At 42.6% G+C, this 27,165-nt stretch overlaps 1 protein-coding gene across 2 annotated transcripts in view; it reads left to right on the top strand.

The window, feature by feature from the left end:
• LOC126234543 (protein takeout-like) overlaps nt 1-27,165 on the top strand; it is a 54,383-nt gene that overhangs the window by 17,297 nt on the left and 9,921 nt on the right. For both annotated transcript variants that reach the window (XM_049943239.1, XM_049943238.1), the window contains exons 2-4: nt 3,918-4,010; nt 6,726-6,879; nt 19,214-19,350. In XM_049943239.1, coding sequence (XP_049799196.1) covers nt 3,918-4,010; nt 6,726-6,879; nt 19,214-19,350 — 384 coding nt within the window. The remainder of the gene's footprint in view (nt 1-3,917; nt 4,011-6,725; nt 6,880-19,213; nt 19,351-27,165) is intronic.

Here is a 27,165-nt window from a genome sequence, read left to right as displayed (position 1 = left end):
GTTGTTCGGACGTGGAAGAGATACAGAGAGAAGGGAACTGTCGATGACATGCCTCGCTCATGCCGCCCAATGGCTGCTACTGCAGTGGATGACCGCTACCTACGGATTATGGCTCGAAGGAACACTGACAGCAACGCCACCCTGTCGAATAATGCTTTTCGTGCAGCCAAAGGACGTTGTGTTACGACAGTACTGGACACTACACATTGAAGTTATAAGGGTTATATATATATTTGTTACACTCAGCTTAACTCAGTGGCCCAGAGATGTGGCTGGCCTCAATGTCTGGCTACCTTTTACCGTCATAGGGCGCCAGCTCACACCTGTAGTAAACTTAATTTTTAAGCTGACCTAAAATATAATAAAACAATGCAGGCAGGTATTGCGGTGAAATTTAAAATAAGTAGTCACTGACGTTGACGTATAATTTGAACAAGCAGTTTGTTTTTCCTCAATAGATTCACTAAACACCTAAAATGCAGTCTGAGGGGCCTTTATGTAAGGGTGGCTGTTAATAACTGACGCTACAAGAATTCACTATAAAATTCATATGTCGCGATCATGACGCTCGACATTCCGTTCACAGTTCATAAAATGCACTGTGGTCTGCTGTCCTTTTCCACTATATTGCGCTCACTTGATCGTTTCCGAACGTCGCTACATACATGCTTGTCCCTGGACGTGACTACCAACCCAGTACTACTCCCAGATGCACGGCACGTCCGGCTCTTAGTTTCGCTCAGAACCCACTGCCCTCAAAGATGACCGCCCTATCCAACACTCGAAACGACTGTCTGACTCCAAAAAAAACAATGTTTGCCGAAAATTATGAATATTCTAAAGCTAAACACAAAAACACACATGACGTATTCAAAAACATGGAAATTTTTCGGCCAATAACAATATAAAGACCATTTATTTGTATCCGCGACCGTTTTTTCACAAATATTGTTCTTGTGGCGTGATGTTGCTTTTCCCGGATTTTTGATGCTTAATGTATACAAACAAATAAAAGTAAATACTTAATTACTCATCTACCTCTTTAAAATTTAGAATGCAGCCGCTAGTTTCGTCTCTTTAAATTTATTTATGATTAAAAACACAGTTTCTATCAGTCGAATCCCATATTCCGACCTCTCATTCAAAATTTACAATGAACAGCACAGAATGTCAAATGAATTATCTCATTTTGAGGGTACTGGAGGAGCGACTTCTTTTATGTTCTAAAAAACAGCCTACAGCGCGCAAAGTAATTCTTTATTTAAGACAAGCGGTTTAGAGAGACTTTTATGTATTTTCCGGTCTTCAAAGTCGTTTTGTTGTGAAACATGTCCCCTTTACGTTGCACCCCACGCCAAGTTGTCATGTGGCGTATTTTAATTGTGGCAGACAATTTATAATGTGCTAAGTTTCATCCACATAAAAAAATTGGCGTGATCTTCAATTAAAAATGAACACTTTTGACAAGAAAATTATTTTTAAGACCTGAAGATGACAGCAAAATCTGTCAAAACCGCTCGTCTTAAATGAAGAAAAATTTTATGCTGTCCAGACCATACAGTGTTTTTTAGCAAACAGAACGCGTGTGTCGGAGACCTGCCAGCTACGTAAAACGGAATTGTGACGATCTTTGGGAGGTGTGACGACAGAATAAAACGCTGCTGCAGGCTTAAGTGTTTCACTACACACCGCTCAGTGCACATAGTATAACATGCGGTTCTACAACAGACGACTCCTATATGTTCTCATTTTGACCCAGTTAAATGACTTGGGCACTGGATCATCGAGGATTTGCGTTGGATCAGTGGAAACGTGTCACCTGGTCTGAAACACCAGGTCGATGATCGTCTCTAGATACACCGATAAACAGCTGAACAGGTACTCAAAACTTGGGTGAAGGCTAGAGGTGGCAGTATTACGGTGAGGGGGCATTCTACTGGGATTCCATTGGACTTGCAGTAACAAAAGCACCATGACATCTACGGACTACGTGAACATTATTGTGGACCACCTATATATTTCTTCCCCGACACGCAATACATCTTCTAGCACGACATCTGTCCTTGTTACGGGGCCAGAATCTTACTACAGTTGTTGGAGGTGTATAACAGTGAACTCAAATTGATATCTTAGCAGCTGAATTCGCCTTATTTGAAACTGATACAACAAATCTGAGATTATGTTTGGCCCGAGCTGCACGCCCACTAACCACAGGTTCGCAATTTCCAAATACTGCGTGACCTGTGCGTATGCGTACCCTCAGAAAACTACCAAGGACTTGTCGAATTTACGCCATGAAGAATCGCTTCCGTATGGAGCCCCGAGGAGGAAAATCCATGCAATTACACAACCGGTCATATTGGTTTGTCCCATCACTGCATGAAGAGACGCTGTTTTGGAGATATGACTGAATAAAGTATCTCTGCCTCCCCCCGCGTTCCCTGGCTCCATACTTGCATGAGCTTTCGGCCCCGGGTTCCTCTCTCTTTATCAGGTGATTTCTGATTGCCATGTGCTTCTTGGTCTCGTCCATACATATGCGTGGCACTCGCTGTGATGTCTTAGATGACAGTCCATCAATCGGTGTCTACCGCGCCTCCTTGGGCTTCGTGCTAGACAGTTTTCGTGCTATATTCAACTGCAAGCCGTCGTCTCTATTATATCTCATAACACTCTAGTTTTACGGAACATCATGTTCCCAATCCCCACATAACTTTCACTTGGACTGCAGCCATATCCTTCCGTTATGGCTTACGTATACAGCATACACTGAAAGAGGTATTTTTCCTCAATTTAAGTACTTAATTGTTGTCTCCGAGAAGCTCATATACATAATGAAAGTCCTGGCGTAAATTTGTACTGTCGAAACAGTACTTATCTTGATGCTGAACCTCAGATCTGGTCACTGTTTGCTTTCAGATAAATAGGTTCAAATGGTTCAAATGGCTCTGAGCACTATGGGACTTAACATCTGTGGTCATGAGTCCCCTAGAACTTAGAACTACTTAAACCGAACTAACCTAAGGACATCACACACATCCATGCCCGAGGCAGGATTCGAACCTGCGACCGTAGCGGTCACGCGGTTCCAGACTGAAGCGCCTAGAACCGCACGGCCACACCGGCCGGCGATAAATAGGTATTTAAGAGTACTTCACCTTGAGAAAACGAAATTTTCTTCTTTGTCATACGTAAATGTTAGGAGCATAATCACCATATTGCAATACTTTAAAAATTATCAAGCAACTTACACTCGCTAGTCGACAGAAAAAGAAAGAAATCTACTGATGATGTTAAAAATTTATCGAAACATATATGGATGAAAAGAAGGTAACGATGTTTGTTCTAGCAAGAATTTTTTCCTAAATTTATTTATTTCAATAAATTTTTGGATCTATAAATAGGATGATGTTACAGCAACACATCTGGATATCATATCTTTACTGACAGTAGTGCCCTTTTATTTGTTATTTTATTGATATTAATAGAATTATGGGGAATTTTCCAATCTCTTTGCCACAATATTATGAGAACCCTCTCTACTTTCGTTAGCAACTTAGTTGTAAACGCCAGTAAATAGATTCATTGAGTGAGCTGAGGGATCAGCACTGCATTATCGTAGGATAAGAGCTGTTAACTTAAAATCTTGATGTGTTTCATGAGTTCTAATTCGGGGTCCTGTAATCATACCTATTTATGGGCACAAGATGGAAATAATTCTAGTATACTGAGCTATTCATTATTATGTGGCTGGTTAAAAATATGATGTTTTAACTTCCCTTTGGCTCATTGGTAACTTTCGTAATAGAAATAATCATTTGGAGCCAGTACAGTAGCATTTTGTATAGTTTAGATTCTCCCAATCAGTTAATTTAGAAACAACAGTGAAGTAACCACATATCTATCTGTCTTTGCAGCCTCGTCGTACAAGACTTGCAAGCAGAACGACCCGGACTTCAACGGCTGCCTCAAGGAGGCGCTGCAGTCAGCTGCTCCACTGCTCAAGAACGGTACATCGTGTGCTAATGTGTCTGCCCAGTGATTCCTTAAAAATGTTGTTGTATTCACATTCTTTACACATAGTTTCAGCAGGAATAGTAAATATTGTGGATGCAGCGTAGAGTAATTAGAAAAAAAGTATTTCATATCACATGCATCCACTATACTGGTTACAGAGAGGCATCTGTTAGAATGTAGCCAAAACATATATTCAGCTGTCCGCAGCTCGTGGTCTTGAAATAGCGTTCTTGTTTTCCGCGCAAGGGGTCCCGGGTTCGTTTCCCGGCGGAATTAGGGATTTTCTCTGCCTCCAGATGACTGGGTGTTGGGTGTCCTTCATCATCATTATTGACTCGCAAGTCGCCGAAGTGGCGTCAAGTAAAAAGGATTTGCAATACGGCGGCCGAATAACCCCGCATGGGGTCTCCCGGGCAACAATGCCACACGATCATTTTCTCATATACTCAGCTCGCTTACGGTCTTCATAGAGGCAACATCTTTGTGATTTTCCTTGCTGAAACTGAAATTCATGTCATTGGTTTTCTTTCGTTCAGTGTAACTTTACAGCATATTTACATTACAACTTGCAAACATTGTTGATTAAAAAGGCTCTAAACACTATGGAACTTAACTTCCGAGGTCATCAGTCCCCTAGAACTTAGAACTACTTAAACCTAACTAACCTAAGGACACCACACACATCCATGCCCGAGGTAGGATTCGAACCTGCGACCGAAGTGGTCGCACGGTTCCAGACTGTAGCGCCTAGAACCGCTCGGCCACTCCTCCCGGCCCATTGTTGATTGTCGAATGTTTCATTTGCTTTCTATGCATTGAGTACTCTTGTTTTCTCGGAATCTACCGTATCGCTGTCATCAATCAGGAGCAGTATTTATCCTGATATGCCTCCCGAGAAACACCTGTATTAATGTGTTTTGGTTTTGAAAAGGTTTCCACTTACAGTGTTTGATTGTATTTTAGCTTTAAGTTACATGCACTTTGTGTCCGTGTACGATCAGAACGTGGCATTGGTAGTCATATTACTGTAATAAGCGTCCAAATAAAAGGCACGAAGCGTCCTAACAAAGAAACTCGTTGAAATTTGCAATTGCACCTTTGGCAAAACGTATTGAGACATCTAGTGACGCTAATGTATTTCTGGCATGGTTGTGCGCATGCGTCACCTTCCCCTTAAATTGTCAAAGCTGTGACCTCAGTAGGCAAGGTGAGGCTCACCGTTTTTATCGATGCCCGAGGTTCGATACTCATCGAAACAACGTAGCCCCACGGGATTAGCCGAGCGGTCTTAGGCGCTGCAGTCATGGACTGTGCGGCTGGCCCCAGCGGAGGTTCGAGTCCTCCCTCGGGCATGGATGTGTGTTTGTCCTTTGGATAATTTAGGTTAAGTAGTGTGTAAGCTTAGGGACTGATGATCTTAGCATTTAAGTCCCATAAGATTTCACACGCATCTGAACATCTGAAACTCCGTAACCTACGCAAGGAGATGTGTCTGCTCCACGATAACGGGCGGCCACAGGTCTCCAAGGTAACACAAAATTGTAATAACCTAGATAACCAAGTTCTAGTGGAAGCAGGTTGAGCATTTGTTCTAGAGCTCGGACATGTCGCCCTGCGACTTCCACTTGTGTGGTCCACTTTTCAAAAAAATAAATAAATAAATAAATAAATAAACAAAAAAAATGTGGCGCTTCTACTCGGACGACGAACTGAAGAACACTGTGGACTACTGGATCCTGCCACAGCCACAGGAATTCTGAAAAAAAAAGGAATATTTCGGATCATTCGGAAAATTATACTATTTATTCACAACCGATACAAGAGAGCTACATGTTTACACCTGTTACTGTCCTTCAAAGTGGTTACGAGTGTTGTGTAGAACCCGTTGCCAGCGATGTGGAAGGCGTAGTATACCGTAAGCAGAGCCTGTTCTGTTTATGGTGCGATTGGAGCGGTCTACAGCTGGTCGAATCTCTGGAACAGTTCTGAAGCGAATACCAAGAAGTGGTTCTTTTATCTTCGGAATCAAATCAAAGTCACAAGGACTTAAGTCCGGGGAGTATGGTGGATGGTACAGTACTTTCCAGTCCCGTCGACCGAACAGAGCAGCCACAGTTTGCGCTGTATGTGCTCACGCATTGTCGTGCAAAATAATGGGTGGGTTGCGCAGAAAGTGTCGCCGCTTCTTTCGGAAAGCTGGTCGCAGGTGATGACAGTGTCCTGCTGTACGACCTCTGGCACATTCAGTGTTGATCCAGGTCCATTGTTCCTGTTCTAAAACACAGTGACACCGCTGCCTTACGAGTGACTGTGTTTCCCTCGATTGTGCGCACGCCGGTGACGCGGAACGGGCGAGTCCATTTACTCGGGGGTAAGGTAGGTATGTCAACAACGTGTGCTACCAGCGACAGTAGTAGATTCCATTGCATAGTGTCTCCACAGCAGTGTTGCCGCTATTTAACTTACAACCTACGAACCCACAGTTTTGTTTCGTGTCTCTCCTTCTAAATACGAGTCATATTATTCGTACTATGTTAATATATGTGCCATGGGTGTTACAGTTTTAAAATTTCTTGCAATCGTGTTGGGAACCTTTTTGTCACAATTTTCCACGAGATACGGATCATAGATTTTGTAGCCATTTATTTATTCTCGTAGACACTGTTTTCTGATGTGGGATGCACGAATTAATAATTGAATTTTAACAGGGATTCCCAGCTTGGGTGTGCCGTCAATAGATCCCATGCCATTTGCGACCATCAAGATCCAGCAAGGGAACAAGCAGAGACCAGTATCAGTGGACGTCGAGTTCGACAACACGCTCGTCTACGGGATGTCGCGCGGCTTCGTGGACTCTGTTGAGTGAGTATCTATTCGATTCAGTCTCTAGCGTTCTGTAGCAGATTTCTGCTACGTCTGGAAGCCAGTCATGCAATTAGATTAGTCACAGAGCTTGAGTACAGTGAAGCTGGTTAATTGTGGAATAGCACTAACTACACTGAGAGCCAAATCAGTATGGCCACTGCCAACCACGAGATATAACGCTGCCTAGTGGCTTTGCGAGGACATGACGCAGTATGACTAACATACCAACGGAATTGAGAAAAATGCGATTCAGAGGCGATACGTACCTCTCATTGGGAAATCCACTACATAAGCGACTTTGACAAAGATTTTACGGTCCGCTGCTTCGAAGCGAGTATCCAGGGGGCGGCGGAGGTGCTTCACTATACTTGTTCTACTGTCGTTAGCATCTATCAAAAGTGGTTGAAGGTTGGTGAAGAAACCATACGCATTGGACAAGTTGTTAGACGTCCACGCCTCGTACGAGTGCCATCACTGTAAAGCTGTATAGGTCGCGATGTCTGGAAGACGAAACCGTCATTAATGAAGAAATACGAAGGACTCAACATGGAAACCACAGTGAAAATCAAAAATGTTTAATTTTGCAACAGTTTGCTACAACTTTGAGTTACTCTACTACATATACGCCGCTCCGAATAGCGGTGTCCTAGCATTGTACCGACTTTCAAATACCCTCGTCATAGAAAGCAGCCGCCAGTGCTTTCCACCATTTCTATACCCTGGCCTGCAATTCGTTGTCTTTGACAAAATGTTGTCTTCACAGGCAGCGGTTTATGTGAGCAGAACTTAATATCAATTGATCACACACTTCCCACCGAAAACGCTACAGAGGCATCCTCATTGTCCTAGCAGTACGTGGCAGAGAATTGTTATGAAGAAGGAATTGCGTGACACGTGCCTTATGTGAGCCTGCATGAAATCAAGCGAAACCTCACAGCGGGCGCCGATACCTGGTGGGATACGCTATTGTTCTGGGTATCTCTAGGTGCTCAATGTGTGTTCATAATTGAAAAGAGCAACATGACGCGACCGAGAGGCATACTAGAGACACTGCGCGACACAACTGTGCAAAGCTTCGTCGGATTAACACTGTCGTTTCCATTTCGCGACCAGTTAGACCTTACTTTCCGAATATCCCTGGCAGTTAGTTATAACTCTTTGCAGAGTTGTACATGCCATGGCTCAATGTGATAAGGGAATTAAAACTTCCCGAGTTCTTCGAAGCGCCATTGCTCTCCTGGTAGAGTTTGTTATAAGCGCGAAACTCAACAGAGCGACCTCGATCCACATGTTCAGGTATTTCCTTACCAGTTCACGAGGCATTACATTTGCACTGAAGTTCCATATAACTGTTCTATTGTATCTCATGTTCGTGGTATATATACGTACGTTGTCATGTTTTGCTGTTATCTAAACTTCTGCATTAATGTTACAATTTTACAAAGTTGCGGGCAATTTGCAACCACTCAGTTTCTGTTATCTGTTGTACTTTCTTCTTTTTCTCATTCTCGTAGTCCACTAGTGTGGCAGCTCCACGACGTATTCGTTTCTCTAAAGAATTTAAAGAGAAACCATCTTCTTTACACTTAGACTTTGTCCCGCAACTACAGGCAGTCGTCATGGTTAGTATTGGATTTGGCTTTTCAGTCGTAGAGTGTGGCCGTTGCCCTTTCTGTCGACATTCACTACTGGCCATTAAAATTGCTACACCAAGAAGAAATGCAGATGATAAACGGATATTCATTGGACAAATATATTATTCGAGAACTGACATGTGATTACATTTTCACGCAATTTGGGTGCATATATCCTGAGAAATCAGTACCAAGAACAACCACCTCTGGCCGTAATAACGGGCTTGATACGCCTGGGCATTGAGTCAAACAGAGCTTCGATGGCGTGTACAGGTACAGCTGCCCATGCAACTTCAACACGATACCACAGTTTATCAAGAGTAGTGACTGGCGTATTGTGACTAGCCAGATGTTCGGCCACCATTGACCAGACGTTTTCAATTGGTGAGAGATCTGGAGAATGTGCTGGCCAGGGCAGCAGTCGAACATTTTCTGTACCCAGAAAGGCCCGTACAGGACCTGCAATATGCGGTCGTGCATTATCCTGCTAAAATGCAAGGTTTCACAGGGATCGAGTGAAGAATAGAGGCACGGGTTGTAACACATCTGAAATGTAACGTCCACTGTTCAAAGTGCCGTCAATGCGAACAAGAGGTGATTGAGGATGTGTAACCAACGGCACCCCATACAATCACGCCGGGTGATACGTTAGTATGGCGATGACTAATACACGCTTCCAATGTGCGTTCACCGCGATGTCCCCAAACACGGAAACCACCATCATGATGCTGTAAACGGAACCTCGATTCATCCGAAAAAATGACGTTTTGCTATTCGTGTACCCAGGTTCGTCGTTGAGTACACCATCGCAGGCGCTCCTGTCTGTGATGCAGCGTCAAGGGTAACCGCAGCCATGGTCTCCGAGCTGATAGTCCATGCTGCTGCAAACGTCGTCGAACTGTTCGTGCAGATGGTTGTTGCCTTGCACACGTCCACATCTGTTGACTCAGTGATCCAGACGTGGCTGCACGATCCGATACAGCCATGTGGATAACATGCATGTCATCTCGACTGCTAGTGATACGAGGCCGTTGGGATCCAGCATGGCGTTCCGTATTACCCTCCTGAACCCACCGACTCAGTATGCTGCTAACAGTCATTGGATCTCGACCAACGCGAGCAGCAATGTGGCGATACGGTAAACCGCAATCGCGATAGGCTACAATCCGACATTTATCAAAGTCGGAAATGTGATGGTACCCATTTCTCCTCCTTACACGAGGCATCATAACGACGTTTCACCAGGCAACGCTGGTCAACTGCTGTTTGTGTATGAGCAATCGGTTGGAAACTTTCCTCATGTCAGCACGTTGTAGGTGTTGCCACCGGTGCCAGCCTTGTGTGAATGCTTTGAAAAGCTAATCATTTGCATATCACAGCATCTTCTTCTTGTCGGTTAAATTTCGCGTCTGTAGCACGTCATCTTTGTGGTGTAGCAATTTTAATGGCTAGTAGTGTATTTACGAAGAAATGTTATAAAAATTGAAAACCAATGTAGATTTTATATGTTTTTATTTTTTAAAAATAATGGTAAATGTTCAGAAAATTTCCATATGTTTTTAATTTTTAAAAAGAATGGTAAAACAATGCTGATTACAGACGCTATACAAGGTCACTTTTCGAGTGAAAACTGTTCCTGTGCAACTGAACATGATAAAACGATGTTTCACTGATTTCGATTAATTACGTCCAGTGCTATTATATCCCGGGAAAATCATCTTTAAACAGTAAACTAGCAGTAAAAATAATATACGACTCTCATCAGCAATCATGCCTGGACCTCTGTTTAAGGAACTTTAAATGTTATTTAAAGAAAAGTACGACGTATTCCTAGATGAAGTAGTATTTCTCAAGACTAGAAGAAAAGATCTTATAGGCACCTCACGTTCTATCGGTGAAAGAAAGATAGGATCAAGTGCTCTGGATAGTCCTTGGGCTAAGGATGATTTGTATACCCTGCACAATACTCTAGCTATCCTACACTAGAGGGTCAAATGTAGAACATTATACATATCTTCCAGCTCAGGCAAATGGAGCAAATCGGTTAGTTCTTTATGCTTTGGATGTGATCTACCGTACGCTTTAAGGAGCTTACGGAGGCACCAATTCAGAGCCGCGGATGTCCAAGATGGCTATAACAGCAAATGGGTGTAATTTTTACGATGTATTCCTAAATGTCGATCTCGAGGGCGTGGAAAATTTTCTTGAAACCTTTATGCTTTTCCATTAAATAGGGGTTTAAAGTTTCACTACCTGTACACGTAAAATACGCACGTTATATCCGATGTGAGTCGGAAGCATAGTTTATAAAGTGATGCAGAACGGATAGATTTGTTGTAAAGTGACTCCGCTATAATCAGAAGAGTTTTAGGAACTCTTCGTTGAGGTACTGACATGAAAACATATTCGCAGTTTTTTCTGCTGAGAGAGACTAAGACGGCGATAGAGGGAAAGGGAGGAAGAAGTAATAAATACTGCACGATAGTAAGTGGAGGTTGTGGTATAAAAAGAGCGAAGGAGACAGTGGCAGTGTGAGATAAAGAAAGGGTCGCAGTGGCACCGGTACACAGTTGACAGTGAGAGAGCAATGCTAAGAGTGAAGCAGACAGTGCCAGTGGGAGAGGAATAAAGAGAAGGGAAAAGTGGAAGTGGGTGACAGGCAGTGATAATGAGAGACAGAATCTATCACAATGAGGATGAAAGGGAAAGTAACACTGAGATGAAACAGGAGTAATGGGAAGGAATAAATTAAATAATTAGCAGTAAGACGGAACAAGAGAGAGACAGTGACAGTGAGAGCAGTCAGTAGTGGTAGGACCGAAGGAAGGAGATTGTGGCTGTGAGACAAGAGACAGTGACAGAGACACACATCGAGATAATGACAATAAGTGAGTGAGAGTGAGCAAGTGAACATGAGTTGTTATGAGCGACTTACTCCGATGGACCAGTGTGTTTGAGTGAATTACAGTTGCGGGAGCTTGTTGTAGTGCGAGGTGAGCTGCATATTAAAACGATAGCTGGTGAGGGGCCAGAGGTCGAACGGAGAGTGAAATGTGCGGGGTGAAAGCGTCACCCGTTTCCTGGTGGGAACTGGGGGAAAACACGCCTTGGTCCTGAACAGTGTAAGTTCCACCTGGACGTTCTTGCCAAACCGTGAATCTAAACAAGCGGGCTCTGCAAATCTCTGGAGCCGCTAAATACCTCAGAGGAATTAGAGCCGAATAATTACGTGTATACCCAAACGTTTGTTCCAAATATACTTCTGAAAATTGCACAGAACATCAAGACAAGAAATAATGTAAAGGTGTTTGTTGAAAGTTCATCTGTTCCGTCATTTGAGATTCTCGACCAATTTTTCTGTTTGAATGGTGGGCTCAAAGTGGTTCCCAAGTCGTGCAGCGACCGTAAACCATTAAATTACCAAATATGCCCAAATGTGTCTTGAGTAGTAATACTGTCTTAAGCAGAGAATTATTCTTGATCTCTGTTTAAGACAGTCTTACTACTCATGGCACATATTGGTTGAAAGCAACGATGATGGCTGTCAATCAGTTGAAATCGATTTGTAAAAGTGAATAAATAAAACATGATTTTGCGTCTGATTGCTGCATATTTGGTAATTTTTGCTGTTATCGTTATTGGTACAGGCAAGATAGCCGAACCACTAATACCAAGATTTTCGAGAATCGACAGTTCCCACCCCAATCGTTCACATCTTGTGAATGACTTCCTTCAGGATAACGACATCGCTCGACTAGAGTGGTTAGCATGTTCTCCAGACATGAACCCTATCGAACAAGCCTGGGGTAGTTTGAAAAGGGCTGTTTATTGACGATGTGACCTAGCAACCACTCTGAGGGATCTACGCTGAATCGGCTTGATGAACTTGTGGATAGTATGCCATGACGAATACAGGCATGCATCAATGCAAGAGGGCGTGCTAGTGGATAGTAGAGGTATCGGTGTGTACAGCAATCTGGACCTTCACCTCTGTAGGTCTTGCTGTATGGTGGTACAACATGCAACGTGTGGTTTTTGTCAGCAATAAAAAGGGCGGAAACGATGTTTATTGAGCCGTGCGCGGCTCGTGTTCATGACGTTTATTGCTTGTTATCTGGTGTTTAAGGTACTGCCGTCTCTTTTCTTATTTGATTCACTGGCGTCACTAAGTTTCTGGCTTGCCTGCTCGTTAGTGGCAGCAGCAGCGCTTATCGATAAGAGCACTATCGTATTATCTTTGGAGCGACCGCTAGTATTTCCGGGTCGTCGTGTGTCGGGAGTTGAGTCGGGATGGAGCAGCAGTGGGGTCCGGACAGCCTCGACTCGCCCAACCGTTGCCGACACACAGTTGAGTGGGGATGACCTTGGTTGGTCGATCGGTCGGTCATCTCATCGGCCGACGTGTATTTGGTCGCCGACCACTTCTGGGTTCTCTGTGTGTGTCAGCCTTCTTGTTCCTCAATGACTGGTTTTAGTATTGTTCGACTTGTTTGTGGCAGTGTTTCAGGGGAACTGTGTGTAGCTTGTGGCTTTGGCTGACGAGTTATTGTAACGCTCTCTGCATGTTGGATGCGGTTGGTCGGTTGGGACAGAGCAGCGAGGAAGCCTCCATGGCGCAACGTCAGGCCAGGACCACTGGCAGCGTGCACGCACTGTCGAATCGTAAGGTGCTAGGTGCGAGAGCTACAAAGTTCGTTTCCTACCGAACCTGGACACTGAAGTTGAGTGATCACTTAACCTGTTATGAAACCTCAACTGCTGTGATATCTCTTTGTTCATTGGCTGTTGTTGCTTCCTGGGCCGTTCCAGGCGGCAGCAATACATGGTGTGTTCGAGTTGGCGAAATTTTGCAGCTGTCTTCCTGTATGGTCTTTAACTATTAAATAGGTTGTTATAACTTTCCTTTAATTTACGTCTATGGTCACAAACTTTTGTTAACAAATTACCGGTTTTGGTCTTTAATGACCATCATCAGATCTGTCATTAACCCGATACCGGTAATCTGTTAACACAAAGTTTGTGACCATAGACGTAAATTAAACTTATTGCATATACGGGTCACTGTTTTTTCGCGACAATGTCGCAGCTTGTGAAATTCGTTGTTACTTATCAGTGAAGTCCACCAGCGGTATTTTCTGCCTTGTGGACGTTCACGCCCTAGTTACCTGCCCTGGTCGTTAGCGTAGTTTTCTGGCAGTGTTTTTTTCCTCGCCGTGTTGATGCAAGTCCGGCACGGCGTGTAGTTCGACAGCCCTTTAGTTGTGTATATTTTTTTCTTAGAGTGGTTATTATGCTTTGGCTATTTTTAAATGTCAGTTTTAAAGACGTAGTGCTGCTGGCTTCTTCGTCCTCGGCTGATATTTTCCGTTGTTGTGCCGTTGGTTTGGTTGTTGGTCGGTCCTTCAGCCGTCCCTAGGTCGGATTGCCATCCGATTATTTAAGCTTACTTTTGGCTGCCTGTCTTACCTCACCTTACTTTAGAGCTACCTCCTCAGGCTGACCCTTGGAACACCTCTGAGCAGCACTGTTCTGTTGGTCGTATATTGTGATTTTTATTTTAGTCTGAAGTACTGTGCGAGGCCTTCAGTCGTCTATTAATTTACTTTGTTTTAATTTTAAAGTAAGGCCTTCAGCCGACTTAAATTAAAATTTGAAGATTACTTGTTTAAAAATTAAATTTGGAATGTTTGTTGTATCTGAAATTCTTGAAATTCTTGTTATCGAGGCCATAAGCCGTGAGTTGTTCAATGTCCAGTGCGTGGCCTTCTGCTGAGATTATGCGTAAAGTATTTTTAATATAGCGCCATATATATATATATATATATATATATATATATATATATATATATATATATATATAGTGTGGCCTTCAGTTGCGTGTATTCTTTAAAGGAACTTTTTTATAACTTGTGTTCAGACCTTCAGCCGTCATTTTTTTGGGTATGGTTTTGTGCCCTAAGCGCAGGAGTTGTCGCAAGTTTTCTTAACTGGGCCTTCAGCCGTATTGTTTTAATTTGATCATTTTAAGGCAATGTGTAATTAAGTGGTTCTTAGGAAAATAAAAGTTTGTGTGTTTTGAGCAACTAAAAGTAACTGAATACAGCCCCCTCCACAACCATAACCTGATCGACTCTACCCTGCAAAACCATTCATTTACTTTGATCTGTATTACAATTTACTGTACTGGTTCCTGAACTCTTGGAACCGAGGGGATGCAAAACTTTTTTTATGTGTGTATTACGGCTAGATCGTAGTGGTCAGTTTGTGGGATGGAGCTCCATCCCTGTTGGACTTTGTCGACGAATATACGGATAGTTGAAGCTGCTTGTGGATGACGCTGATCTTCTTAGGACCGTACATTCTCAAGCTCACTGATGCCAGCAATCATGTACAGTGGCTACATTCCTTTCAATTTTCTGCAGTATCGCAGAAGGAACATCCTGCTTGTCGTAGGCCAATTACGTGACATCTTTCAAAGTGAGTAAGGTGCTGATAATGGCGCCTTTATCTCCTTAAAGGTATTCTTAACAAATATGTCCCCCTCCCCCGCCCCCTTCATCTCACCACGTCCAGTCTCGAAATTAAATAACACTCTCGACAGTTATAGCGTATATTTAAAGCAAGCCTCATTCCCGTTCTCATAGTGGCGCTACAAACGCCACTCTTATGCGACTGGCAAAAAATTAGAGTGTACATCATCTTTTACAAGTAGCATCACGCCTACCTACATTCGTTTATGTCGCACAGTTACTTCTTGATGTTAAGATTTTTCTTTCTGTTAGTGTATAAACCAAGTGGGCGATCTTGTATGAATAGAACTGGAGTCTGTGAGCATTTAATGTCCCTATCACCCGACCATTGTACGATAAATTGTTAATCACACATTTGATTTCAAGTACTTACTGTATTACAGCTATGATGCGTATTTTGATTTGCTTCTCCTTACAGCACCACTCATTGTCATATAATGACTGGACGCGAGGGAAATTATATTTTATATCCCTGCTGTGTATGAAAAACAAAATATTGTGTCTTGTTTTGGTGGGAATATGAACTATTTTAAAGTTGTTTTTCAGTCATTTTTGTTGTGGAGGAAACTACAATTGTGGCGTTTTCTTGTCGATACTCAGTTTTCATCCCAATAAACTGTTAAAGATTCGGTATAATAACCATTTCGATGTAGTCATGAATACATAGTTACACATGTAATTACATATCGTAATCTCACTTGTCCCGTATAGCTAATGCGTATTTTCTGATACTAGTTATAATGTGATTACTACAAACAATTTCTTAGTTCGTACTGTGTGTCGTGAGGTCCGATACAGCTGTGTAAGTTGTCTCTATGATACTCCATTTGTTTTCTTTCTTACTAATATTTCTCTTATTTATATTTTATTGACAGTAATTGCTGCAATCCGAACTGTTCTTCCCGTTGTAGCCAATTCTTGTGATAGAAACAGTCTCTGATGTTTCAGTTACAATGAAATGAACACCCTTAGCTGCTTACAGCCGTTGACATATGTCAACGGGGACAGATGAAAATGTGCGCCCCGACCGGGACTCGAACCCGGGCTCTCCTGCTTACATGGCAGTCGCTCTATCCATCTGAGCCACCGTAGACACAGAGGATAGCGCGACTGTAGGGATTCATGTCTGGCACGCCTCCCGCGATACCCACATTCTCAACGCATTGTCCCGCACTACATTCGTAGTGCCCCCGCCCATTACACTCATTACTCGCGGCGCGTTGCCGATTCCCGTAAGAGTTCGGGCACTGTTTGTGCATTCGCACAGAAGAAGAAGATGGTCAAGTGGTCGGTGAGCCCTGTTATATATATACTAAGATGTCCGAAAGAACAGATACCATCTTAGTATACACTCCTGGAAATGGAAAAAAGAACACATTGACACCGGTGTGTCAGACCCACCATACTTGCTCCGGACACTGCGAGAGGACTGTACAAGCAATGATCACACGCACGGCACAGCGGACACACCAGGAACCGCGGTGTTGGCCGTCGAATGGCGCTAGCTGCGCAGCATTTGTGCACCGCCGCCGTCAGTGTCAGCCAGTTTGCAATGGCATACGGAGCTCCATCGCAGTCTTTAACACTGGTAGCATGCTGCGACAGCGTGGACGTGAACCGTATGTGCAGTTGACGGACTTTGAGCGAGGGCGTATAGTGGGCATGCGGGAGGCCGGGTGGACGTAACACCGAATTGCTCAACACGTGGGGCGTGAGGTCTCCACAGTACATCGATGTTGTCGCCAGTGGTCGGCGGAAGGTGCACGTGCCCGTCGACCTGGGACCGGACCGCAGCGACGCACGGATGCACGCCAAGACCGTAGGATCCTACGCAGTGCCGTAGGGGACCGCACCGCCACTTCCCAGCAAATTAGGGACACTGTGGCTCCTGGGGTATCGGCGAGGACCATTCGCAACCGTCTCCATGAAGCTGGGCTACGGTCCCGCACACCGTTAGGCCGTCTTCCGCTCACGCCCCAACATCGTGCAGCCCGCCTCCAGTGGTGTCGTGACAGGCGTGAATGGAGGGACGAATGGAGACGTGTCGTCTTCAGCGATGAGAGTCGCTTCTGCCTTGGTGCCAATGATGGTCGTATGCGTGTTTGGCGCAGTGCAGGTGAGCGCCACAATCAGGACTGCATACGACCGAGGCACACAGGGCCAACACCCGGCATCATGGTGTGGGAAGCGATCTCCTACACTGGCCGTACACCACTGGTGATCGTCGAGGGGACACTGAATAGTGCACGGTACATCCAAACCGTCATCGAACCCATCGTTCTACCATTCCTAGACCGGCAAGGGAACTTGCTGTTCCAACAGGACAATGCACGTCCGCATGTATCCCGTGCCACCCAACGTGCTCTAGAAGGTGTAAGTCAACTACCCTAGCCAGCAAGATCTCCGGATCTGTCCCCCATTGAGCATGTTTGGGACTGGATGAAGCGTCGTCTCACGCGGTCTGCACGTCCAGCACGAACGCTGGTCCAACTGAGGCGTCAGGTGGAAATGGCATGGCAAGCCGTTCCACAGGACTACATCCAGCATCTCTACGATAGTCTCCATGGGAGAATAGCAGCCTGCATTGCTGCGAAAGGTGGATATACACTGTACTAGTGCCGACATTGTGCATGCTCTGTTGCCTGTGTCTATGTGCCTGTGGTTCTGTCAGTGTGATCATGTGATGTATCTGACCCCAGGAATGTGTCAATAAAGTTTCCCCTTCCTGGGACAATGAATTCACGGTGTTCTTATTTCAATATCCAGGAGTGTATATCTGTTGTTTCAGTTTCAACATATTGACAATGATACGACGTCATAGTCAGCACATTGCGTATGACTTTGTTGCATGTTCACTGTGTCACGTCAAAGCAAATAGCTAAGTATTTCGATTTCCTCATCACCCTTTAATTTCATTAAATTTCTGTATTGTAGCGTATCATACGTGATTTGGTTCTGTCAATGATTTAAATCATGAATTACTTAATATTCTAGAATGAGAAGCTTCCATGTGGGGTAAAGCATCAGAGATTTCAGCATCACTCCCCATCTACATGCACCACGAGTAAGGTGCAAGTTACTTGCATTTATCTTTGGGCACCTAAAAACATTGACAATAGCAATGAAGAAAACCGACAGTGCCTCCAGTAAATAGCAAGAACCCATATAGTATATAAAGACTTCCTTCTTTCAAATAGGACATATAGTTAGAGGTTTGCTGTTTTACTATTTGAAATGGAACGCGCCATTTTTCTTTTTTTTTATACATGTCCAGGATTATATATGTGCATGTAAATTAACATATAAATTGTGACTGCAGTTTTTCCACTAAAGTAAACATAAAAAACGATGAAGGAATATCACCACAGTTATTCCATGACAGATTAGAAGAATTATTGACACCCTGAAATATAATTCAACAAAGCAATATTGTTCATAAAAATGACTAAATCGAAAAACTGCCTTAATTGTACTACCAAAATCGTCTAGTACTTTGCTGGATAATCTGAAATACAAGATACATAGAGCAGCTGAATCAGATATAAGACTGGAAGAATTCTCTAGAATAATGGATTTTTATAGGAGTGTAACTTACTTAGATCAAAATAATTAAGTACTTACTACTCTCAGCAAACTTAACCGTATTGTCTGTTACATAAGCGTACGTGTAAATTGTCACGTTGTTCTATTTCAATATTAATTGCGTAAAAATTCCTGTAGATTGGCTCGTTCCACATCATTGCCCTATATCGAGCTAACGAGTAGGGGCTCACCAAGCAATGAGCAGGATGGTGGAGGGCGCCTGTGAACTTCACTCGTATCCAGTCTCATCAGACAGACCAAGTTTAGTAATAGTCTAAAGACACAACCACATATCGTGATACCTGTTGACCCTGTGGCAGTGAATCAATCTTCAATTGCATCACCCCCTTCCTCCCCCCCACTCCCCACTAACACCCCTTCCCCCCCACCCACCTTTCTTTGCTGACTACAAGATCCTAGATCCTAACTACTCATAGACAATTAACTAAATTACTCATGGCAATCTGTCGAACTTACAACAGTACGAAAATTATTTTCCATCCCTATTAGAGGAACGTGTCGTAACAACCCGCATGTAGCTCAATCAGGTGGGAGCAAGATAAAAGTACTTTCCTTTCATTGCAGAATGGTGCCCGGCAGCTACCACATGAAGGCACACTTGCGTGTTGATGATCCCATGTACATGATCGGTACATACAAGGTGGAAGGCAAGGTTCTGGTCCTGCCCATCAAGGGAAGTGGCGCCTACAATATCACCATCGGTAAGTTTATTTGTTTGCAGCCACGCGCGCAGAATAAAGTAATTGCTCTATGCGGCAGCATATAACTTCATCCGTTAAAATTCTAGTGTGATGGCTTTCTCTAAGTTTACAATAGTTTAGCTCGTAATGTGTTAAATACACTAGCCAAATATGGCTTCCGATGGTTACACATAATCAACGCAGGACACACTGACCTCTCGTCATTATGATTGTTTCTACCAAATCAGTCCTGCAGGTAAAAGTGTTGCCGCAAAATTTATCTCATAGATGAGAAGGCCTCTGACACATACCTCACTTCGATTTCTCGTGCTCGAGATTAACAATAGGCTGCCTTGTCTGTTGACAATGGAACAAGAAAGAATGCAGGAAGGAAATGGCATATCATCGCATACTGAGCGATTGATAATGTGCCTTAACATTTTATGCGACATACGACTCCATCAAACAAACATTTTACAATTCCGTAACCGGATTTGATTCAGCCGAGGTCATTGTCTCACTGTAAATAGATAAGAAGAGGGCTCAGTGAATCATATTAGAATATATAAAATCTACTAAGTAACCATCGACAACCCAAAGCAAACATTACATCACAGCTTGCATCAAATGCATTTAGCATTCCGTTTTAGGAGTACGTTATACATTTTTACAGATTCTATAACGATTCTTTGTTTGTCGACAGTCCACGTGAAATAATGACAGGATTATGAAATTCCATTGTTACTTGTCTCATATAGAATTTACTTATTTTGTGTAGAAATTAATTAAGAAATTTCCCTCCAAAATATTTATGAAACTGCTATAAATACTTTAAAAAAGCTTGGCTCAAAATGAAACACAAATGACACACATAAAGTATTGCTGAGCTTTCTAATACGACAATGAATAGCATTATAGTAGCTCACATAACCCATTCCAATCACTGCACCTAGATAGCAGCGAATGGAAGGAGAAGAAACACGTATGTTTACAGAAATGTGTCAGCTTAGCACGCATTATTCAGACAGATGGATATAAGTGATACAACACATTCATAATAATCAATTTGAGCACACTGTTATGTCTCAGCCCTGTCTCTGTTAGTGTGAAGCGACTGACAATAACAATAAGCTGCTGAATGACTAATACTAGGAAAAAGAGCTTATATAAGTCACATCAATGCTGATGAGCAATTTGGAAACCTTCAAAATTTGTTTACATGTGTCACTAACAGCAATAGTCTTTACTTAATTATATATCACACTGTTAACACTTTTATAAACAGCATCGAAGTAGCAAGATCGAACACAACTTCTTCAAAAGTATTGATTATAATTGGATGCATTACTTTCACAAACAAGCAAGGCCTTATCTGAAGCTCTGCAAGACAATACAACGTTATGAAGTAAGTGCAGTTTGCACCTTATTTTTGGAATTACTGGCAAGCTATCACCCATGTAAATAACACAGAATAACTTTTGTATCCACCTTGGACGAGGTTAACAGATCAAGCTTAGCGTGCTCATCGCAATATTCGGCATTCGGCCAGGAAAATTATGCACACACGTTCTTGTTGACGGGTGAAACGAAATTGTCCATTATCTCAAGTCTACCAAGCTCCATTGCTTTACAAACGATAATTTTAGGCCAGCGGCAATACTTCCATGATAACATATTCGCCCCGTAATTGTTTCATAATTTTAAGCTGATCAAATCTGACAGTTTAATTTTGTAAATAAATAAGGAGTAATATTTAACATGCAGTATTGTGGATCGAATCAAGTTATTCGTTACGACCTTCTAATATATACTCAATGACGGGCGTCAACAGAATTTTTTCCAAACGATTCTACAATGGCTAGTATTGCTACAACTGATCTGATGACTTTTAAAACCTGTCTTATCCTATGAGTAGATTTGAAAAGGAGTGTACTAACCATATTGTACCTCAAAGGATTATTCATAGATATCTACTTACTACATGAATGGTAGATCACTGTGACACCTAAACTGCAAACACATTTGAATAATATACGAAAATTTGGTCGTTGTGTGTGGATGCCACATTTTTCATTCAACGATTATAACTTCAGATTATTAAATGCAGGGTATCCATTGAGTTGTGAAACGATATTCACAAAAAAGGCCACATAGTTCCATTAATATTTATTGAAATTCAAAATTAAAAATGTGAAACAGAAAAAATATGGGAAAAGGATTGAGACAATCCTTTTGAAGAGCAACAGAGACACTCTAAAAATATGTCAGACTAATATCCATAAAACTGGAGTTAGTTGAAATAAACTTTAAAAAGTCTTATTCAATTTTCATACCATCTGCAACATTTCGTTCGCTTACAAATTTTCACAACGTATGACATTATGGATTTACGGCATTCATTTAATTCTTGTGTGTGTTTAATATTGACACAACTAAAGCTGCAGAATAGCAGTTTGAAAGTTGTTGTTGTTGTGGTCTTCAGTCCTGAGACTGGTTTGATGCAGCTCTCCATGCTACTCTATCCTGAGCAAGCTTCTTCATCTCCCAGTACCTACTGCAACCTACATCCTTCTGAATCTGCTTAGTGTATTGATCTCTTGGTCTCCCTCTACGATTTTTACCCTCCACGCTGCCCTCCAATGCTAAATGTGTGATCCCTTGATGCCTCAAAACATGTCCTACCAACCGATCCCTTCTTCTAGTCAAGTTGTGCCACAAACGTCTCTTCTCCCCAATCCTATTCAATACCTCCTCATTAGTTACGTGATCTACCCACCTTATCTTCAGCATTCTTCTGCAGCACCACATTTCGAAAGCTTCTATTCTCTTCTTGTCCAAACTGGTTATCGTCCATGTTTCACTTCCATACATGGCTACACTCCATACAAATACTTTCAGAAACGACTTCCTGACACTTAAATCTATACTCGATGTTAACAAATTTCTCTTCTTCAGAAACGCTCTCCTTGCCATTGCCAGTCTACATTTTATATCCTCTCTACTTCGACCGTCATAAGTTATTTTACTCCCTAAATAGCAAAACTCCTTTACTACTTTCTACGGAATCCAAACTGATCTTCCCCGAGGTCCGCTTCTACCAGTTTTTCCATTCGTCTGTAAAGAATTCGCGTTTGAAAGTAGAATATTTTAAATCTAGTACTTGTCCTCATTGTTCATAGTCAAATGGTAAACTACTGATTCCATTGTGCAGCAAGTGGGCGGGGGGGGGGGGGGGGGGGCCTGGGTACTGACCTCCAAGGAACTGGAGTCGGCTGATGGAGGCGTCTTTGTTCTGCTGCATTTATTTTGCGTTAGAAACCTGGGGGGGGGGGGGAGAAAAATGGGATCGATCCACTTCTGCAGCTCGATACGGCTTTTTGAACGAAACAACGACGGAGCAAAGGCTGAGGGGTCTTTTTAAACATTCTTCTTCACTGGCTCGCATCCATCTTAATTGTAGAAGATAGTTAACTCGTCCTCCCCCCCCCACCCCCCCAAGAACCATGGACCTTGCCGTTGGTGGGGAGGCTTGCGTGCCTCTGCGATACAGATGGCCGTACTGTAGGTGCAACCACAACGGAGGGGTATCTGTTGAGCGGACAGACGAACGTGTGGTTCCTGAAGAGGGGCAGCAGCCTTTTCAGTAGTTGCAAGGGCAACAGTCTGGATGATTGACTGATCTGGACTTGTAACACTAACCAAAACGGCCTTGCTGCTCTGGTACTTCGAACGGCTGAAAGCAAGGGGAAACTACAGCCGTAATTTTTCCCGAAGGCATGCAGCTCTACTGTGTGCTTAAATGATGGCGTCCTCTTGGGTAAAATATTCCTGAGGTTAAATAGTCGCTCATTCGGATCTCCGGGTGGGGACTACTCAAGAGGAGGTCATTATCAGGAGAAAGAAAACTGGCGTTCTACGGATCGGAGCGTGGAATGTCAGATCCCTTAATCGGGCAGGTAGGTTAGAAAATTTAAAAAGGGAAAAGGATACGTTAAAGTTAGATATAGTGGGAATTAGTGAAGTTCGGTGGCAGGAGGAACAAGACTTCTGGTCAGGTGACTACAGGGTTATAAACACAAAACAAAATAGGGGTAATGAAGGAGTAGGTTTAATAATGAATAGGAAAATAGGAATGCGGGTATGCTACTACAAACAGCATAGTGAACGCATTATTGTGGCATAGATAGATACGAAGCCCACGCCTACTACAAGTACTAGTACAAGTTTATATGCCAACTACCTCTGCAGATGACGAAGAAATTGAAGAAATGTATGATGAAATAAAAGAAATTATTGAGATAGTGGAGGGTGACGAAAATTTAATAGTCATGGGTGACTGGAATTCGGTAGTAGGAAAATGGAGAGAAGGAAACGTAGTAGGTGAATATGGATTGGGGCTAAGAAATGAAAGAGGAAGCCGCCTGATAGACTTTTGCACAGAGCACAACTTAATCATAGCTAACACTTGGTTCAAGAATCATAAAAGAGGGTTGTGTACATGGAAGAAGCCTGGAGATTATGACAGGTTTCAGGTAGATTATATGATGGTAAGACAGAGATTTAGCAACCAGGTTTTAAATTGTAGGACATTTCCAGGGGCAGATGTGGATTCTGACCACAATCTATTGGCTATGAACTGCAGATTGAAACTGAAGAAACTGCAAAAAGGTGGGAATTTAAGGAGATGGGACCTGGATAAACCGACTAAACCAGAGGTTGTACAGAGCTTCAGAGAGAGCATAAGGGAGCAATTGACACGAATTGGGGAAGGAAATACAGTAGAAGAAGAATGGGTAGCTCTGAGGGATGAAGTAGTGAAGGCAGCATAGGATCAAGTAGGTAAAAAGACCAGGGCTAGTAGAAATCCTTGGGTAACAGAAGAAATACTGAATTTAATTGATGAAAGTACAAAATATAAAAATCCAGTCAATGAAGCAGGCAGAAAGGAATACAAACGTCTCAAAAATGAGATCGACTGGAAGTGCCAAATGGCTAAGCAGGGATGGCTAGACGACAAATGTAAGGATGTAGAGGCTTATCTCACTAGGGGTAAGATAGATACTGCCTACAGGAAAATTAAAGATACCTTTGGAGATAAGAGAACCACTTGCATGAACACCAAGAGCTCAGATGGAAACCCAGTTTTAAGCAAAGAAGGGAAAGCAGAAAAGTGGAAGGAGTATATAGAGAGTCTATACAAGGGCGATGTACTTGAGGACAATATTCTGGAAATGGAAGAGCATGTATATGAAGATGAAATGGGAGATACGATACTGCGTGAAGAGTTTGACAGAGCACTGAAAGACCTGAGTCGAAACAAGGCCCCCGGAGTAGACAACAATCCATTAGAACTACTGACGGCCTTGGGAGAGCCAGTCCTGACAAAACTCTACCATCTGGTGAGCAAGATATATGAAACAGGCGAAATACCCTCAGACTTCAAGAAGAATATAATAATTCCAATCCCAAGGAAGGCAGGTGTTGACAGATGTGAAAATTACCGAACTATCAGTTTAATAAGTCACAGCTGCAAAATACTAACGCGAATTCCTTACAGAGGAATGGAAAAACTAGTAGAAGCCGACCTCGGGGAAGATCAGTTTGGATTCCGTAGAAATGTTGGAGCACGTGAAGCAATACTGACCCTACGACTTATCTTAGAAGCTAGAATAAGGCAGGGCAATCCTACATTTCTAGCATTTGTAGACTTAGAGAAAGCTTTTGACTATGTTGACTGGAATACTCTCTTTCAACTTCTGAAGGTGGCAGGGGTATAATACAGGGAGCGAAAGGCTATTCACAATTTGTACAGAAACCAGATGGCAGTTATAAGAGTCGAGGGACATGAAAGGGAAGCAGTGGTTGGGAAGGGAGTGAGACAGCGTTGTAGTCTCTCCCCAATGTTATTCAAGCTGTATATTGAGCAAGCAGTGAAGGAAACAAAGGAAAAATACGGAGTAGGTATTAGAATCCATGGAGAAGAAATAAAAACGTCGAGGTTCGCCGATGACATTGTAATTCTGTCAGAGACAGCAAAGGACTTGGAAGAGCAGTTGAACGGAATGGATAGTGTCTTGAAAGGAGGATATAAGATGAACATAAACAAAAGCAAAAAGAGAATAATGGAATGTAGTCGAATTAAGTCGGGTGATGCTGAGGGAATTAGTTTAGGAAATGAGACACTTAACGTAATAAAGGAGTTTTGCTATTTGGGGACCAAAATAACTGATGACGGTCGAAGTAGAGAGAATATAAAATGTAGACTGGCAATGGCAAGGAAAGCGTTTCTGAAGAAGAGATATTTGTTAACATCGAGTATAGATTTGAGTGTCAGGAAATCGTTTCTGAAAGTATTTGTATGGAGTGTAGCCATGTATGGAAGCGAAACATGAACGATAAATAGTTTGGAAAAGAAGAGAATAGAAGCTTTAGAAATGTGGTGCTACAGAAGAATGCTGAAGATTAGATGGGTAGGTCACATAACTAATGAGGAAGTAGTGAATAGGATTGGGGAGGAACAGAAGTTTGTGGCACAATTTGACTAGAAGAAGGGATCGGTTGGTAGGACATGGTCTCAGGCATCAAGGGATCACCAATTTAGTATTGGAGGGCAGCGTGGAGGGTAAAAATCGTAGAGGGAGACCAAGAGATGAATACACTAAGCAGATTCAGAAGGATGTAGGTTGCGGTAGGTACTGGGAGAGGAAGAAGCTTGCACAGGATAGAGTAGCATGGAGAGCTGCATCAAACCAGTCTCAGGACTGAAGACCACAACAACAACAACAACTGTTAACTGGTGAATCATCCGTATCCCCTAATAATAATACATTAATGAATATAACGCCAGGACCTAGAATCCAGGAGGGACTAACTGCCTTCCCTTGCCCTCGCCTCCATCTATTCGGACAGTTAAACCCCCAGTTGATATTATCTTCGGCAATTATCACCCAGTTATCAGCTTAAAGGACAGATAATTGTTACGATCTCCCACGGACATCCGTATTAGGTTACATCTACTTCTCTAAATCTGTAATACTTCATCTTGGTAAGTTTTAAAGACAATACGAGCTAGCGCACAAACCTCTGAAGCCCTCTGCTAATTTGGGATTCCCCTGATAACACATAACTACCTCCACCGAGCTAGTACATCTTCGGTTATTGGATTTAATGATTTTAATATAGTGTTTTGAGACGTTATTTAAATATCTAAGGTAAGTGTATATGTGGATAGAAATACCGTAGAAATTATTAAATAAAATAATACATCAAGGGAAACGTGATATCCAACAATGAAACTCGAACATTGAGAGAAACTAAATCACATTTAAAAATCATTGCACGCAGAGGAATAGGAGAGACGTTTGGGAAAAAGGGATAAGTGGAAAAGATCAACTGCATTCAGTAAAAGTGGGTTATTCGAAACGAATTGATCTTAGAATTACACCGAATCGGAAACGAAGAAAGCAGGAAAAAATGTTAAAGTGGATGAGACCATAATGGAAACTTCAAATGGGTGCTTTACATGTATCCTTCAGAAGCACTAATTATAACTGAAAGGATCAGTTTATAATTGAATGGATGTTTCTATGTTGAGATGGTGCGTAAAAATAGACGACAATAGCAAACAGATAACAACAGATGGTCAAAGAAGGAAAGGAGGTTCATCCGAGAGAGAAGAAGTTAATGAGGATGGTCACCTGGAAAATTAGGTGAGAACTGCCAAGGAAGCTGTGGGCTTGAGGAGTCTCCAAGAGAGGGACTGGGAACTCGGTAAACTGTTGAAGATGATAAGCGAGAACGGCATTTCGAGTTCTGTATACATATGTTGAAAAAGGA

The sequence above is a fragment of the Schistocerca nitens genome, chromosome 2 (genome assembly GCF_023898315.1).
Source record: "Schistocerca nitens isolate TAMUIC-IGC-003100 chromosome 2, iqSchNite1.1, whole genome shotgun sequence".
Taxonomy (NCBI): domain Eukaryota; kingdom Metazoa; phylum Arthropoda; class Insecta; order Orthoptera; family Acrididae; genus Schistocerca; species Schistocerca nitens.
The sequence above is the reverse complement of the archived record's forward strand: the minus strand, read 5'-3'. Positions and strand labels throughout refer to the sequence as shown.